This window comes from Heliangelus exortis, chromosome 26, assembly GCF_036169615.1.
Source record: "Heliangelus exortis chromosome 26, bHelExo1.hap1, whole genome shotgun sequence".
In the NCBI taxonomy this organism is placed as follows: domain Eukaryota; kingdom Metazoa; phylum Chordata; class Aves; order Apodiformes; family Trochilidae; genus Heliangelus; species Heliangelus exortis.
The window spans coordinates 906,702-923,542 of record NC_092447.1 but is presented as its reverse complement, the minus strand read 5'-3'; the positions used below and the strand labels follow the sequence as shown (position 1 = coordinate 923,542).

Genomic DNA, 16,841 nt, shown 5'->3' with positions numbered 1-16,841 from the left:
TTTAGCCTTCACTTGGAGGGGGGCAGAAGCCCTGGGCTGGGAAGCCCCCACAAGCCCAGCTGGGTGGACTCACCTGCCTGAGGAGCTGTGCTGCCCTGGCCTGGACATTCTTTGAGCGGATTTCAAGCTCGTTTTCTGAATCCTGCAGTTTTCTTTCCTGCACAGAGCAGAAAGGTACAGTTGTACACCCCTTCCACACCTTTGGAACATGCACCTTCCTCATACTTGGCAACCAGAGGTGTCCACCTTGCCCTGCAGTTGGTTTTGGTTAGCTCACGATGAGATCAAGGCAACTCAGCCAAATGTGAGAAATGAAAAATTGATGATGAGAAAAAGGCAACTCAACCAAAGGTGTTACAAACAGCTCGTTTCAGGTTGCAGTCCCAAACATCACTTTTAAAAACTGTGTCTTTATGGGGTTTTTAATTGCATTTAGCATTACTTTCCAAAAATATTTCACGTGTGGTTGAGCAGCCTTTACCTTACCACAAGTTGGCTGGCAGTTGTCACAGACCTGCACAGAGATGCTGGGTGAAGGAGAAGGGCTCGAGTTCCTCCCTCCCCAGCAGAACTCTGCCACAGAGAGGAATCACAAAGACAGGGACAGCCACTGGTGTCACCCTGTGCTGGGGCTGGTGGCAGGCACACCCAGGTGTCCTGGTGCCCCAAGGAGGTTGGTCACAGTCACCTGCTGGCAAAGCCTTCTCCTCACCTTCTCCCTGTGCCGGTGCTGCAGGGCACTGAGCCGCTGGTCCAGCTCTGCCTGCAGAGCCTGCAGCTCCTGCTCGTGCTGCTGACGGAGCTTCCCCAGCTCCCTGCACAGCCCCTCCAGCAGCTCTGACCTCTGCTGCCTCTCCTGCAAAGTGCAAAGAGAAGTGGCTGAGTGCACACAGAGCATTTCCACAGCTCATCCTCACCAACCCACGCAAAATCCCCCTTCTGGGGCAGCAGCACCCCCAGGAGAAAGGAGATTTCCAGCTCTGGGAGTGGCTGAGAGGGGCAGGTCTGGCAAGCAGGGCTTGCTGTCACCTCCTTTGCCCTCCCCAAGCCATACCTCCTCCTCGTACTGATCCCGAATCCGTGCTAGGACCTCCTGGTGCTCCTCTTTCATCCTCTCCATTTTACTTTCATGGTCTTTTTCCACTTCCCGACGTTTGTCCCTCATCAGCTCGCTGAGCTGCAGGGGTGACACAGAAAGGAGTTTCTGCAAGCTGCAGCACCACTGTGGTTCCCTTCGAGGGAACAACTTCTCTCATGAGCAGGGGGACCCGAGTTCAGAGGCCTTTCAAGGGGGCTCAGGGTAGCACAAAGCAAGCACTGTGGTGAGGGGGATGCTGCGGGGGTGTCCTTTCCCCCAAAGCACCACCATCACCCCTGGGCAGGGGATGTGGCCTCTCCAACCTCCCCAAGGAGAAAGGGCAGAGAACCTCCAGCAACCCACGATGAACACTTGCCTCATGCTCATACTCTGTGACCTGGTAGACCTTTAGCTGCATTTTCTGCTCTGCTCTCTGCAAGTCGTCACGCAGCCGAGCCTCCTCACTCCTCTGTGCCTCTGCTATCTGGGTTTGCAGGCTGGAAATGACCTGCCATGAAAGCCACCCACAGAGACTTGTCACCCTTCTGACAAGATCCATTTAGTGCCTTCCTACAGGGAGCAAGCAGCACGGCACAGACCAGCGTGTGCGGTCTCACCACCCCCTGCTTGGAGCACCTCCAAATGCTGAGCCAGACCAGAAACATATTTAGGAAGTGGAAAAAAAAATTAGCCACCCTCCCTGGCCACCTTTGGTGACAGCGTGGGGAAAAGAACATTTACATTCCAAGGACACCATCCTTTACCTTGTGATGCTTCTCTTCTGCTGCGGATTTCAGCTCCTGGAGTTCAGTTGCAAACTGCTTCTCCAGCTCTTTTACTGCCTACAGAACAGGAGCAAGACAGACTGCTGGAAAACCTCTGTGTGTGGGGACACACTGCACACTGACACATTAGCAATTAGCACCTGTGCCTAAGCACCAACAAAACACCCTGGAAACACCTTCCAAAGCCATGCACACACAAGGTGCCTTCACTCTCTATCCACTGTCCTTCCCAGCAGATCCCAACAGCTCAGTCCTGCTGTGCTGGAGGGGCTGTCAGATGCCTCCACTCAGGAGCCTCCAAGACTCTCTGGAGGACCTGAGCAGCAGCCAGGGAGGCTTTCTGGGCTGATGAACTGGTTCGTTTTAGCTTGGCAGAGACACACAGTGACCTTTCCCCTCTCTTCAGATGCTATGTGGCCTTTTTAGTCATTGTCATTCATCACCATTGTAATAAGAATTGGGGGAGCACCCTTGCCCACCTCAATCACAACTCCAACAGCATGACTATCAGCTCTCTTTCTTGTTTCAAGGCAGTCACTATTAAAGCACACACAGGCAATATTTTATCTCAACACTTCAGCACCCTAACACAGGCCAGGGCAGTGGGAACAGCACAGGTCTGACCCTCACTGCTGATAAACATCTCACCTCCTCCTTTTCCCTGTCTAATCTCTCCTTGAGCTCACTCAGGAATTGTTCCTTCTCTTGTTCCAGCTCAGTCAACTCCTTCTGCTGAGCTTCCTTCATTTCCAGCTTCATTTTCTCCAGAGCAAGCTGCTGCTGCTTCTCCAGGCTCTCCTGCTCCATCACCCGCTGGGATTCCCACTCCTCTCTCAGTTTTTGCAGCGTGACCTCTTGCTCTGCCCTGGTGGGTTTGCAACAAGAACACAAACAGAAGCAAGTCAGGAATTGGTACTTTACCACAGGGCTCCATTCCAGAACCAGAGGACAGGACATCTCTGTCCAGCATCACGGGCAGGGCCACCACAGCAGCTTCCAGACAGAGGGCTGGTGCCTCTACGTGGAGTGGCTGCTGGTGGCATACAAGATGCTTCCCTGCCAAACCAGCTGAGATTATGGCCCCAGAGATGCCAGCAAAACTTTTCACCTTATCTTCTCCATCTCTGCCTGGGTCTCTGAGGTGATCTTGGCTAGCAGCTCTGAGAGTCTCTCACTTTCCTCCTTTCTGACACGCAACTCCTCCTCCTCAGAGACTTTCGCCAGATCTTCCTTTAGACTCCTGAGGAATGAGCAGCGAGAAAAAAACAAAAGAAGAAAGGTTCAGGAGGCTTTAATATCTTCAAATGCCAGGGCTACAGACCACTCATTCTCCTCCACCCCTTCAGGAGATGCCCCAAACTTCTGTGGCACGTTGCTAAAACACAAGGTCAGCATGGGTGGCATTTGGACGTGTGCCAGTAAATGAAATCATCTCCTGCTAAGTGAAAGCAAGCTCCCAGCCAAGGTACCTGGCTGCATTAATACATCCATAAGCTTTGTACTTTGAGAGAAAACTCCCTGCAAGGAGAGGACACAGCTTCCAGTGCTGCTCTGGATGGCAACTCAACCCTCACGCACCGCCTGGGTTTCGCACAGACCTCCATGCCCTGTTCCAAAAAAACAGGGGGGAGATGGAGTGAAAACCAAGTACCTGAGGGATTTTTCTTTCTGCTGATAAAGCTTCTCAGCTTCCTCTTCCTCCTGCTGCCTCATCTCCTCCTGGAATTGCTGAATTTTCTCCTCCTTTTTGTGCAATAAACGCATCTTCTCTCTCTTGAGCTCGGTCTCCACCTCCGCAGCTATGTCCTCCAGGGATTCCTCCCTGGGATGGTTCAAGGACTGCTGGTGCTCCACTTCCTTCCCATCTTGCCTGCCACAAAGAGAAATGTCCTTTGACAAAAGGGTGACAGAGAGCTGAGCAACATGAAAGGGAGAGCAACATCCCCCGAACAGCATCCACACCAAACCCAAAAACTCATTGAGCTCATAGAGTAGATGGAAAGGGACAATCTTGTGCCACCAGCTGTGACCCATCAGCTGGCCACCAGGTACCTGTACACCACTGGAACAAGGACACACCCAGGTCAGCTCCATGAACAGAGCCTGGGGAGCAGCAGCACAGCTCTCTGCAAGGAGCTGTGTGGATCCAGGGGAGCTCAGGTGGAGCAGTCACACCATCTGTAGCACGGGAAATTAACCACGAGATAAAGGTGACTCAGTCAAGCGTATTGTGAACAGCTCGTTGGAGGTGGCAGTCCTGGAAATCACTTTAAAACTGTGTTTTTAATGTTTAATTGCATTTGTTTACTCTTACCTGTAGAAAAAGTTTCTGGAAGCTTTATAATCACACTTAGCATTACTGTCAAAAATTGTGTTTTGAAGTTTTATAATTGCATTTGTTTAACATTACTTTTAGAAAGTATCTGGTGTCTGACTGAGTTGCCATTATATTATTGTGGATTTTTCATTTCTCATGTTTAAGCAGCCTTTACCTCATTGCTAATTGCTCGTGTTACAAATTGGGTGACTCATACACAGTCTCCCTGCAGAAATTGGGGCCGCTGTGACCTGAGGGCCTCTTCAAAGGTGCTGAACATGGTTCTGCTCACAGTGCAACATTCACTGGCCCACAAACAGCTGTCCTGGAGGACAATCAGTGGTGCAGAACTGTCCAGCAGACACTGGACACTCTTTAGAGCTGTCCTGGATGCTTTCCAAAAGCTCCACTGTGGACAAAAGGAAAGGACCTGAACCCTGGTCCTAAATGAGTCCTCCTTTTGGCCAACTGCAGCTCACCTTGCCAGGGAGACATGGTCTGGCTTTACCAAGGAGCCTGTGGCTACCAGCACCTGGCTGGGGCTGCAGCCCAGGGCTGGGCAGCACACTTCAGGCACACCAGGTATTTTTCTGCCATTGAAAGTGTGCTGGGAGTTTGCCAGCTCTAGGCAAGGGAAAGCCCCGAGTGCTCCAAAAATTCAAACCCAATCTGTTTCTAATTAAGTTTTTTGGGTTTTTTTCAGACAAAGGGCAGCAAAATTATAAGGTCTAGAAGGGCTGAAGGGGAAGCAGGAGAAAATGAAGATTAGTCTAGGAAAAAAATTTTCCCTCTTTGCTAGTGACAGCTGGAGCAGCAAGGTCTCAGCATGGTCCCAGACTGCTAGCAAAGGCAGAGGGACCTCTCTTTTGCCAGGAATCAGGGAAATAACAGCCCCAGGAATACAGCCTTGAGTCAGAGGGAAAAGTCACTCATGCAGCCATCATCAGAAAGAACCAGAGAGAGGAAAGAGCAGCTGGGTTCAGGGCTGACCCCCATGCCTGCAGAAGGTGCCTGTGTCAGGCAGCAACCCCTAACAGCAAAAGGGAGACACTGTGCTGGACTCCACGGCTCAGACTGCTTCTCCACCACTTTGTCCTGTGAGACACACTGCCTATTTTTCCCCAGTTGCATCTGCTGATCTGTCATTTGACATGGGAGCAAGGTCAGCACAGAGCCCATCAGGAGGTGTTTCTGGAGGGAGCAGGAGCATTGGCAGCCTGGTCAGTGCTGTGGGTAAGGAGGAGCAGGAGGAGGAGCAGGAGGAGGAGGCTTTTCCGAGTGCAAAGCAAGGAGTTTTTTGTTGGCCTCACAGTTCCCCAGAGGCTGGGCTGCAGTTCACACCCTGCCCAGCACAGCCTGTTAACTTGGCAGTGCCAGCCCGGCAGCTGCTGGGCTCTGCACCAAGACATCAGAGCTGTGCAGTGCCCACCAAACCCCAGCTCCTGCCGTGCTGACTTCACACCCTGACTTCAAACACCACCAAGGGGAACAAAAGGACACGAGCTGACACGCTCACAACACCAAAACCCTTACACCTTCTGCGGGGCAGCGAGCTCCTCCAGATTGCTTGGGCTGTCCAGAGATCCCTGCTCCGGGGCCGCAGCCTCCTCCTGAGCAGGAGTTTCTAAAGCACCACAGCTCTCCTCTGGGATTTCACAAATGCTTTCATCCCCCTCCCTTTGCAGCACAGAAAAAAGAAAAAAAAAAAAAAAAAAGGGAAGTAACAAAAGAGGACATTAGCACCGGTTGGATTCCAAGGGCTGCTGCAGGTAGGCAAGAGGGAGGATGTGCAGCTGGGCACCAAGCCATGCCTGCCAACCAGACCCCTTTGTCCAACGTGGGGCTGCCAAAGGCAAAGCTCCAAACCATCCCCACCTCCTCAGGCCCTGCCAGGCAGCTGAGGAGTGACTGGGTGTCAGTCTCCACAGGCTGAATCACTGCCCTGGATTGTCCCCCTCTCCTTCCAGGCCCCTGGGGAATTTCCCCACGCTCAGCCAGCCCTCTTAGCAATACTCACACTGCTGTCCAAATTATGGGTGGAACTATTGGCAGGCATGTCTACATCTACAGTCCTACTTCATCCTGAAGCACAGAGAAGAGAGACAAGGCAAGCACGAGCCAGCTTTACAGGCAGAGAGAAAGAGGATGTGCAGCGGGCAAGCAGGTACCAAGTGATAAGGAGACACTTCCTGCAGGCAGCACAGGCTCTCGGGGACCTCCACGTGAACAGCTCCTCTAAGAACAAGGCTGCAAATCCCAAGTGCACGCAGCCAGTCATTAAGATGGACTGCAGCTTCTCCTCTTCACAAGTTTCCCTGGCACAGGCAACAGCTTCTTGGTTCCCAGTGCCCCAGAGTGCAGGCAACGCTGCGCGAGGGCTCAGAGTTTTGACACAACTCATCCATAAATGCCACACACTGCAGCTCACAGAGGAGGAGCTCAAGAGAGCAGGGATTGCAGCTCAGCCCAGGACTGCAGCTGTGTTAAACAAGGCTGGAGACAGCTCCCCTGGACAGCCTCCCTGCTGCTCCCAGGACAAGGCTGCAGCAAGGTTCCACCTACCCAGGTGTGAGCCAGCTGAATGCTGGCCACCAGAGATTTGCCCCAGGCCACCCCGATGGTGGGAGGTGGAAGAGGAGGTGGAAGAGGACTGCTGAGATGGCTGCTGGGCTCTGCCTGGCCAGGAGCTGGTAGCCCAGTAGGACCAGAGCTGGCCAAGGCTGGGAGCTGCCTCAGGACCAGGAAGGTCCCTCAATGGGGCAACAGCCAGTGGCCATTCTGCCATGGTTGAGAGCCACAGGGCACAACACAAAATGTTAAGAGGTTGAGGCCACCTTGGCAAGAGCGTGACCTTTGCAGCCTTGAAGTCAGACAGCTGTCAGGGAAACAGGAGCCAGCTCCACATCTGGGCAGTCACGAGGCAACTGAAGAGAGGCAGCTTTGCTGCCCACCCAGCCAGAAGCTGAAACAAAGCTGAAATCTGCTGAGACAGCACTAGAGAAGGAGGGAGCAGGAGCAGTGAGAGGTTCAGTGGGAAAGGCCCTGGGAGGAGCTGCAGCATCTCAGGGGGTTCTGGAGGGGACACCTGCAGAGGTTATAGTGACCAGAGCAGAGCAGGGACAGGCACAACAGGGAAGTCATCTGGAGCTAGAGCTGCCCACATCTCCTTGGTTGCTCTCATTGTACCATACCTCTCAGCAGCTTTTGTTCTTTTGCTTTGCTCTTCCTCTACACTGGCTTTGCTTTGGTCTTTTTCCTCTTCTCCCAGCTCCTGGGCCTGCAGGTAAAAGCAAACAGCGTGGGGGTCGCTGGCTCCTTCCCTGTTGGGACCTCTGGGGACCTGGCTGTGGTTCTGCTGAAGGGTTCTGACCCAGCCCATCAGTGTGAAGCCCAGGACCAAGCAGTACAAAACAGTGACCTGCACCTTCTCCCACCTGCCAGGCAGTCCTGGTCCGGCCGTGGGCACCCACAGACACTGCACCCTGCCCCTGGGAGGGAAGGTCTTCCCTCTCTGAGCCATCAGCCCTACGTGGGAAAGCAGCACAGGTTTCCCCTCCCTGCAGAGGTTTCTGCTCCCCAGAAGGACAAACCATTCACAAATTTTCAGGGACCAGAGCAACAGCAGGTGAGCTCAGCCCTTGCTGTGTGGGAGCGTGCTGTGGAGCAGGGCCAAAATAACACGGAATTAAACCAGCAGTAATTTATGCAAATGTTCAGCAGAGCAAACAGCAGAAGGATTCCCTGCAAGTGCTGTCACCTTCCATCTCATCAGCCTGGCCAGAGCTCTCCCAGGCAGCTCCCCCTCCCCACCTCCCTCCTGCCCCGCTGTAAATAATGACTTCAATTCCCGAGAACCCAGCAGCTCAGCAAATGTTTCCTGGCTCAGAACGGGCTCGGACACTGCTGCCTGGGAGAGGAAAGCAGGGAGACAAATGGAGATCTTCCTGGGAATAGTCAGAGGACCACTGCTGAGCCCACTGACACATGCCCAATGACTTCCCCAGAGAGCAGTGGGTCCCCAGCAGCCCCTTCATTTCCCACCCTGCTCCAGTGCCAGGCTGTGTCCCACACAGGAGATCTCACCAGGTGGTGACACGGGACAGGAGGATGGTAGATAAGAGACTGTCCCCACCCCCTTGCAGAGCGAGGCTCCCAAGGGACCTCAGAGGGAGCAGGGTCCCCAGCAGAGCTCACTGAGGTGGCACACGTGCTGCCAGCCCCGTGCCCGCTGCAGCAGCCGTGCCAGCAGAGCAGGATGCCAGCACTTCAAATGTCTGTGAAGTGAAGGGTGAGAGGAGCAGCCTCCCTGCTGCCAGGTCTAGCAGGAGCAGCCACACGGCCTCCACAAGCTACCACAGCTCCTGCCAGCACACACACCACAAACCTCCAACACTGTGTTCCTCTACCTCACAGAGACAGCCGAAAAAACCAACAGAATATTGGAAGGAAGGGAAGCTCAGCACATGGAAGTAAACTCCTCCCTACAAGCCTGAGTCCTCTCTGTCTGGCGACACAAAGGAGCAGCTGCAGTTCTGCAGGGACACTGCTCCCACCCCATCCTCTCCTGCAGACTGTGCTGTGATCAGCTCCAAGTGCCTGCTGCAGCACCGAGGCCGTGGGGAGCAGGCGTGGGCTCTGTTTTCCCTGCACACCCCACGATGCTCACTGCCAGGCAGAGGCCAAGTGCATTCCCCAGGCACAGCTCAACTCCTCCCTGCTGGCCAGGTGAACCCTTGTCACCCGCCAGCTCCTCCAGGGCAGCTCACCAACTCCCTTACAATGAGAGCAAGGCTGAGCACAGCCCAGCTGCACACTCCAGTGCAGCACGAGAGGGTCCCAGCACGAGCAGGGGGCTGGGGGGCAACTCAGTGACAGACTGAGAGGAGCAGGGAGAGCCCTCAAGCTGCACAGAATCTCCTTCAGTTTGAGCTGCTTGATTGTAGCAGTGTCCCAGGCTAACCACAGGCACGAGCACACACTCCTTCCCACCCCAGGAAGGAGCCTGTTTTCCCCCTGCCTGAAAGCAGGCAAGACAACCAAATGCCTAAAAATAAACCTTCCCTATCCCAAAATCTGTCAGGGGGAGTTAACCTCCTTCTCTTCCCGTTTATGCCATGGTGTTCTGTGGTGCTAATCCTTCCCATCTGCCTCCGAGGAAGGACAAATGCACAAGAAAAAGGTAAAACAGATTCTTGCTTCTCACCCTTCCCCAGGAAAACCATTTCCCTGCACAGCAGGCCCACAGCAGAGTTCTCCACCCTGCCCAGGCACAGCTCAACCCCTGGTGCACTCACCTTGCCCATGGGGCTGTCCAAAGCAGGAGAGAGAAGCCCCACGTCCAGCAGCTGCTGGGAAAGCTGCAGCCCCAGCTCCTGCAGAAGCAAAGCAGAAAAGCACCTCAGGGGCTTGGCCAGAGGGACTGTGCAGCACAGAGCCTCCCTGCACTGGTGGGCACGAGGAAGGGAGGCCAGGGGACTGCAAAGCCACCCAGGGAGGACACAGTGGGGCAGTGAGCTCTGTCACACAAGGTCCCTCCATGCAAGCAGCAGAATTTCCCCCAGCCTCTCCCTCCCTCACTGCTGGTACTGCTGCAGATTTTCTCAGATTTTTCCTACAAGCCAGCTCCCCCAGGTGCCCACAAGTTATTTGCTCCCCAAGATGATCCCCCCTCCTGGCAGAGCCTCTGGGGTCCTTGCCTGGCTGCATGGGGGGAGGCCACGCATGCCCCATAAAGGGCATTGTTGGAGGCAGCACACAGCCTGCTCCTAACACCAACAAATAATGATATTCTCAGCTGCTCGATGGCCTTGCTGCCTCTGCTCCCACTGGCAGATGGCAAGAGCAGTTTCCTGTGGAGATGGAGATGCTGACGGGCATCTCCCCACACCTCAGGGCTGCCCTCCTGCCCCCTTCTCCCCCAGGGACCCTCTGGATCCAGGTCTCCCAGCCATGCCGACTCCTCTTGGAAAAATCTGCCGAGGCCCTTAAAGCATAATTTTTACATTGCTTATTGTTTTCCTTTCTGCAATTACCCAAGTGCAGTCCCAGCTGGAAGTGACCTACTTTTCCAGGGATATTACCTCACCCACAGACAGAACCTGCTCGGCCCAGGATGCTGCTGTGGGACCCGGCCTGCTGTAAGGGCAGCTTGGCCATGGAGAGGGGGACACAGGGCTGCAAGAGGTGGGCACAGCAGCAGTTCCCAGGGGAACCCACAGCCAAGGGAGAGGGAGGTTCTGGTGACTCACCAGGGGCTGGTCCAGCTCAGGCTCTGAGAGCTTCGAGGCTTGCAAGTCCTTCCCATAATCGCTGATCTCAGACGCCTTTGAAAGCTGCAAGGAAACTTGAGTTACAGCCTGCACACCTCTTACCCCTGCACCTTCACCTTTCCGACAGGGTGAGAGCTGATCCATCAGCTCTGAAAGGTCCTGGAGAAGAGGGGAGGTGCCTGAGGACTGGAGAAAAGCCAGCATCACTCATCTTCAGAAAGGGCAAGAAAGAAGATGCAGCAAACTACAGAGAGGTGGTGGAGTCCCCATCTCTGGAGACATTTCAAGCCTGCCTGGACACCATCCTGTGCAACCTGCTCTGGGTGAGCCTGCTCTGGCAGGGGGCTCTTGGACTAGATGATCTCCAGAGGTCCCTTCCAACTCCCCCCCCCCCCAGCTGTGATTCTGTGATACCAGGAAGACAAATCTGGCCTCTCTACAGCATAGAGAAGAAATGTGACTGAGCACCATGAGAAACACCAAGGGTGTGACCCACAGGACAAGCACAAAGACAAAAAACTTCATGAGGACAGGGGAAGGAAGGCAGGGGTAAGAGATGGGACTGGGCAGGGCAGAGAAGTGCTCTTCTAACATCCTGATAAAGGGCACTTGCTCACTGCCCTCTGCTCCATTTGCAAGGACCTCTGCAGCTCTGGGAACTTGGCTTAGAATAAAAAAGTGCTCCAAGAGTTTTCCTGAATCAGGGCCTTACAAAGCCAGGGGAACAGCCAGGTCTAGGACAACTGTCTGCCACCAGCTGCCCACCACAACCAACTCTCCACTTGACTAAAAGTACCATTAAACAAATGCAATTAAAACCCATCAAAACAGTTTTTCAAAGTGATGCTCAGGACTGACCTGAAACAAGCTGCTCATAATACATTTGATTGAGTTGCCTTTGTCTCATCATTAATTCTTTGTTTTTGATGTTTGAGTCCCCTTTATCTCATCCTGAGATAAGACAGCAGACCCTCCCCAGGGGAGCAGCCCCCACACCCAACCCAGCCCGTGCCAGCAAGTCTCTTACTTCGCCAGCATCCAGCCTGCTCTCTGCTTTCCCATCAGCTGCTGCTTCTTCCCTGCTTTCCTTCACTGACTTGTCCCCACCAGACACAGTGTGGGCAGCAGCAGACAGGCTCTCCTGCTCCTCTGCCTCGGCACCTTCAGCAGCTGGAGACACAGCTCCAGACTGCCCAGGACCACTGGGCACATCTGTCCCTGCTGCGCTCCTCTCCCCCAGGGACTGGGGCAGATCTTCAGCTGCAGAGATGTCACCTTCCACCTCAGCATCTTTCTCGCCCAGTTGTTCCTTCCCAGCAAGTTTCCCATCTGAATCCTCCTTGTCCTGGCCAGACAGGCTACTGTCAGCATCTCCGGGAAAGACTTCAACTGGAGTCGGAGGGCACGCGGCGTCAGAATCCAAGGAAGACTCCTGCCCCTCTTCAGGGTGTCTTGATTTTAAAGACTCCTTCTAGGCAGCAAGTCAAACACAATTACAGCTACAACATTCTCTGCCTCCTCGCTGGGAGGATGCACAAGTCCAAAATAGCACGGGTTCTACACCAAGCAGCAGAATGGCAAAACTTTGGGTGACTTCAAGAGCACTTTGATTTCTTTCCGTACAGTTCCTTTCAAAGAAAAGGAACCTCATTAAGATAAAACAAGTTCCTTTCTTGGGCTCAGATTTTTTTTCTTAAGCTGTTGCTTTTTTATTCACAGGGTCTCAGAGGACAAGAGCTCCCAGTGGCTGCTGCAGGAGCTGCCACCCTCTGGGAGCACCCTGTGTGCTCTGCAGTAGACCCATTTATGCTGCCACATAGAATCTGTTCAGTGAGAGGTGGAAATCTGCCAAGAGGCTGTTACTGGACACTCAGCTTCTACCTGGAATGGCAGCTGGAGAGGAGCAGCAGGATGCCCTCATCCCACCTTCCAGCAGGGCAAGCTTGCTCCAAGCCACCAGAGCTCAGCCCCAGAGGAGACTGCGACGTGGCAGAACCCCCTGTCCTGGAGAGAAACCAATCCCCAATTCCAGCTGAGTCACCCAAAGGTTCATCTGCCTGCCCCAGCAGTGAGGAGGCCCACAGAGAGACCTCACCCTGGGAAGCACCATGGCCAGGAGGAAGCAGGCAAAGGTTCCCTTCTCATCAGTATGCAAACAAACCTGCCAGCACGCCCCACTTTCTCACTGTTTTATTAATGCTGTGGTGTCTTGTCAAACATGAGCTGCATCCTGCGTACAGCCTGTACCATACACAGGCAGCATATTTTAAGGATGTATTTTTATCAGAGTGCAACTGCAACGCTGTCAGCTCCAAACCCAGAGCTGCAGCAAACGGAGAGCATCTCCCAGCACATCGTTTGTCTGAGAGACCCTCCCAGGGCCCAGAGAGCCACCCCTCAGAGCAGAGAGGAGGACAGAGGGACCAAACCACTGGGTACTGCCCCTGACCCTGCAGTTCAGAGCCTCCCCTCCTATTTCAAGGCCAGATGCAGCCACTACACCTTAGTGACCATAAATGCAGCTCTGTGGAAGAGGAAATGATGCCAGGGACACACAGGTAGAGGAGGAGGAGGGAGCTTCTCCTCCTGCGAAGCCAGACTATGGATTTCCTATGGATTTCAGAGCCAGGACAAGCCAGGCAGGTTGTAATTGGCTTTAGCTGATCTTTTCACAAGCTGTAGCACATTTTACCTGCAGTGAGCAGTGAAACTCCTGCCTATGAAATTGTTACTTCCAGGGATCAGCGTAAGCCTGGAGAAAAGCACATGGACACCAAGGGGTGTCCTCCTCATCCCAGGGCATCTGCTGACTGCACCACCTCTTCAGACTAAGGTTGAACATGAAATATTACAACAAAATAATCCCATTCTTTCTATCTTTAAAGGGGAAAAAAAAGAAAAGAGCCCAAAGTCACTCAGTAACCACAGTGGCAGTGGATTAAGGGTTGGACCTGATGACCTCAGAGGTCCTTTCCAACCCGAATGATTCTGTGATTCTGTGACCCTGCATACAGAACACCTCTGAAGGTGAGGTGCTGCCCCAGCTCTCTGAGGCCAGGCTGCCAGGGCCAGGTGTGCCAGACCCCATCTGGGGAGCATCTGCTCTTGCTTTCCCAGCTCACGCTTTGTTCATGCATGTAACACTTGAACCAGCAAAACAAACAAAACAAGCAGCTAGCAGATCCACACCACGACACCAGAAGCTGCCTAACAGCATGCAAAGCTTCCCTGACATCATGCAAGCAGGCCTGTGATGTCAGAGCCACTCATCACCTCCTCTGCCAGGCTGCCAGCTTCCTCTGCAGGGCTCCTCTGGTGCTGGAGATCAGCTTCAGCCACACCAGCTACCCGGCTGCCACCGCTGTGCTCCTCTGCTTTGCTCTTCTCCTGGTAGGTGGAGTGGCAGCCACTAGCAAAAGTCCTTACCCCCTGTTGCTGTCACAGGGGGGTGACCTGACTGGCTCAGGACAGGGGTGTGAGTTTTTCTTCCTCTTTCCAAGAGCACAAGACCTGCCACACATCCACCTCCCACCCGCAGTACTGCAGCACCTGGCCTGGGCTCACTGGCAGTGCCTTTCCCCACCTCCCTTACCCCCTGCTCCAGAGAACCTGTGGTAGGAGATGCATTTTTTTTCCATCTTTCTCCTCAGTGCAGCCTCTGCTTTCCCCCAGCAGCCTCGCACCTCAGCAAATCACCCCAACCACACACTCATTTCCTTTGGCTACAGGTTCTCAGCACTGATCCACAGGGGTTTGCACCTCCTCACCCCACTGGTGCTCAGAGCTCCTCACTCCAACCCTTCCCCTCTCCCCTTTGTAAGGGCTCTGGAGGAGGGCTGAGCTCACAGCAATGCTTTGCTGCTGCCATCTCATGGAATCACAAGTAAATTCTGCTTTTTCCAGAGGGGTGCCAATGTCTGATCAGGACTAAGATTCCACCCATCCAGGCAAACCCAGCCAGGCTGTGGGGCAGCATTTTCCATTTCACAACAGCTTCCCATGGCCCTGCTGTGGCACTGAAATGCCAGGAAAGCTTTTTGTTCCCAGACACATTAAAATCTCAGTGACAAATTGGGCCCTGACAGGCTGCTTGTTGTTTGCAGATGAGGGACTCAGGACTTTCTTTTTCACATCCACTTTAGCATAAGCCTCCTTTGCACTTTCTGCCCAGCACCGTGAATGGGTTCCCCAGAAAAGTGCTTTACAGCTTAATTTTTGTATGCTGTGAAAAGGATCAGGGAAATACTGCAAAACACTTTAAAAGAAATTAATTTTGCCTTTCAGGCAGCGGAACAGAATTTTCAAAGCAGTGAGGAAGGATTACTGTCAGCTCAAACAGTCAGGCTGAGCCACCAGAGCTGCTTGCCACGCACTTCCCATTGTGCCCTTTGTCATCCTGAGCCTGAGCTCTGCTCACAAAGCAGGGGCAGAAAGCAGAATGTCTGCCCCAGGCCACACGTGCCCCAGGGCTGATGCTCTGTTCCTGAGCCCTGCAACGTCTCAGCTGTGCCAGGAAACTGGCTGGAGGTTGCCACAGGAGAGCAGCCACCTGTGGTCCCCATGGAAGGTCCTCAGATCCTTATGGAACTGAGTGAGAGGGAAAGGATGGACTCTCCAGAGAGCATCCTGGAGAAAATGCAGCTGAGGAGGAGCCTTCTTTCCCCAGGCACTAAAAAAGCCAAAAGGCTCATTTCTGAGCCACGGAACTCATCCCTTGGGCACCTCTCCTGCCCATCTCATCACCCACGTTCTTACCTCAGAGTCAAAGCTGCCTCCCAGGGCACTGAGATCCATGTGCAGGTTTTTGAACAGTCTTGCTGCCCTGCGCAGACTCTGAAGGGATGAAATAAGGAGGTGGTCAGCACTGAGCCCTGCCCTCTGCAGCCCCACAGACCCCACAGGCACAGATACCTCCTTCTCACTCTCCTCCTTCCTGTCCTCATCCAGAGCTGCTGTGCTCACAGGACTTTCCTCTTCACAGACCAAACCCAGCAGCTTCTTGGGCTGGGGGCTGGGCTGGCAGCTCTCTGTGGGCTGTGAGGTCCAAAGGAAAGGGCAGTGAGAGGCCAGGCAGAGGGCAAAGGGAGCCACAAAGCAGAGAGGATGCTGCCCCCCAGGGCCACCGCTGCACCACACACCCAGTGTGAAACTGACACCTCCGGGATGGGACGTTTTTTACTCCTGGCCTTTCGTTTGCCTTTAAAAGATTAATTTGTTACCCTTTGTTGCCATGTCACACATTTGTTTTTTTGACCCAAAGAAACAAGCAATCCACCTGCTTGTGAATCCCAGTCACCCACAACCTTGCTCTTCCCATTTTGTTATTCTCAGGAAAAAGCTGAGGGGAAATACTATTATTTATGAGATGATGTTCTCTGAACTGTGCCTCATCCTTCACTTGCATACAAATCAAAGCTCTGCTCAACACACTTTTTCCCCCTCAATAGCAATCAAATTCCTTATTTCTTAATTCTCCTAAAGAGAGCAGAAGAGCAGAACACCACAAGCTTCCCCCTGAGCTCCTTAGAAATACCAGAAGGAAGCAAAAGGAGTGAAAGAGAGGAGGGAAGGGGGTTTTTAAGAGGCAGAAGCATTTCCCAGCTGCCAGGAGGTCTCAGCTGCTGGTGTCTGAGCTGCCAGGCAGGGTGCCCTTTGCAGGACACCTCCCCGAGGGGCTCAGCCTTACCTGTGCCCCTGTCCTGAGGCTGCCACCCCCTGCCCAGGGCAGGGGCCCACGCAGGACACTGGATGGAGAGGCCACCAAGCCACGCAGAGGAGCCAAGGTCCCCAGGGCCACCGGGATGGGTGCCAGCAGCGAGCTGGGGGGCTGGGGGGGCAGAAGGGAACAGCTGAGAGGAGAGCTGAGCCAGGAGACCCCCACCCAGCCCCGACAGCACAGCCCAAACACCCCCCGGGCCCCAGCACCCCTCCGCAGGGGGTGGGGGAGGAGATGACGCCCCCGTGTCGGGATAACGACAGCAATCGCGATGCTGACAGCGCCGGAGGGGCGGTGCCCGCTGACGGCTCATTAGGGTAATTAATCAGCGCCTATAAGAGCCTGGGAGGAGGGAGGAGGCTTTGGGAGAGCTCTGCCCCTCCCTGCTGCTGCAGCCAGGACGGTGACTCTCTAGGCTCTCTCCTTTTCTTCCCCACCTCCCCACTTTTTTTCCTTTGTCACCTTTATATTTTTATATATATAACAGGGGGTTTTGTCTAAAGATTGCTGCAAAATAACTTTTTACAGGCACGTCAATGTGCTATTTGTGAGAAACAGCCCTGGAGTGAGCTTTCACCTCTACCTCATCAAGGGGGATCTGAGGCCAGGGCATTTCCCCACACCCAACTTTTTCATCACTCTCCCTGGGACAATCTGAGGCAGAGGTTGGCTCCAG

The 16,841-nt window shown here is 53.9% G+C and overlaps 1 protein-coding gene across 1 annotated transcript in view; it reads right to left on the bottom strand.

The window, feature by feature from the left end:
* The window catches only part of CEP164 (centrosomal protein 164), a 31,421-nt gene that overhangs the window by 12,195 nt on the left and 2,385 nt on the right, over window positions 1-16,841 (bottom strand). The window contains exons 5-21 of the mRNA XM_071769058.1: window positions 16,136-16,276; window positions 15,361-15,483; window positions 15,205-15,282; window positions 13,723-13,836; window positions 11,477-11,920; window positions 10,429-10,512; window positions 9,475-9,552; window positions 7,372-7,457; window positions 5,714-5,857; window positions 3,515-3,733; window positions 2,972-3,103; window positions 2,512-2,728; window positions 1,843-1,920; window positions 1,455-1,586; window positions 1,055-1,177; window positions 713-856; window positions 74-157 (exon numbers count right to left, since the gene is read on the bottom strand). Of these exons, the coding sequence (XP_071625159.1) occupies window positions 74-157; window positions 713-856; window positions 1,055-1,177; window positions 1,455-1,586; window positions 1,843-1,920; window positions 2,512-2,728; window positions 2,972-3,103; window positions 3,515-3,733; window positions 5,714-5,857; window positions 7,372-7,457; window positions 9,475-9,552; window positions 10,429-10,512; window positions 11,477-11,920; window positions 13,723-13,836; window positions 15,205-15,282; window positions 15,361-15,483; window positions 16,136-16,276 (2,421 nt within the window). The remainder of the gene's footprint in view (window positions 1-73; window positions 158-712; window positions 857-1,054; window positions 1,178-1,454; window positions 1,587-1,842; window positions 1,921-2,511; window positions 2,729-2,971; window positions 3,104-3,514; window positions 3,734-5,713; window positions 5,858-7,371; window positions 7,458-9,474; window positions 9,553-10,428; window positions 10,513-11,476; window positions 11,921-13,722; window positions 13,837-15,204; window positions 15,283-15,360; window positions 15,484-16,135; window positions 16,277-16,841) is intronic.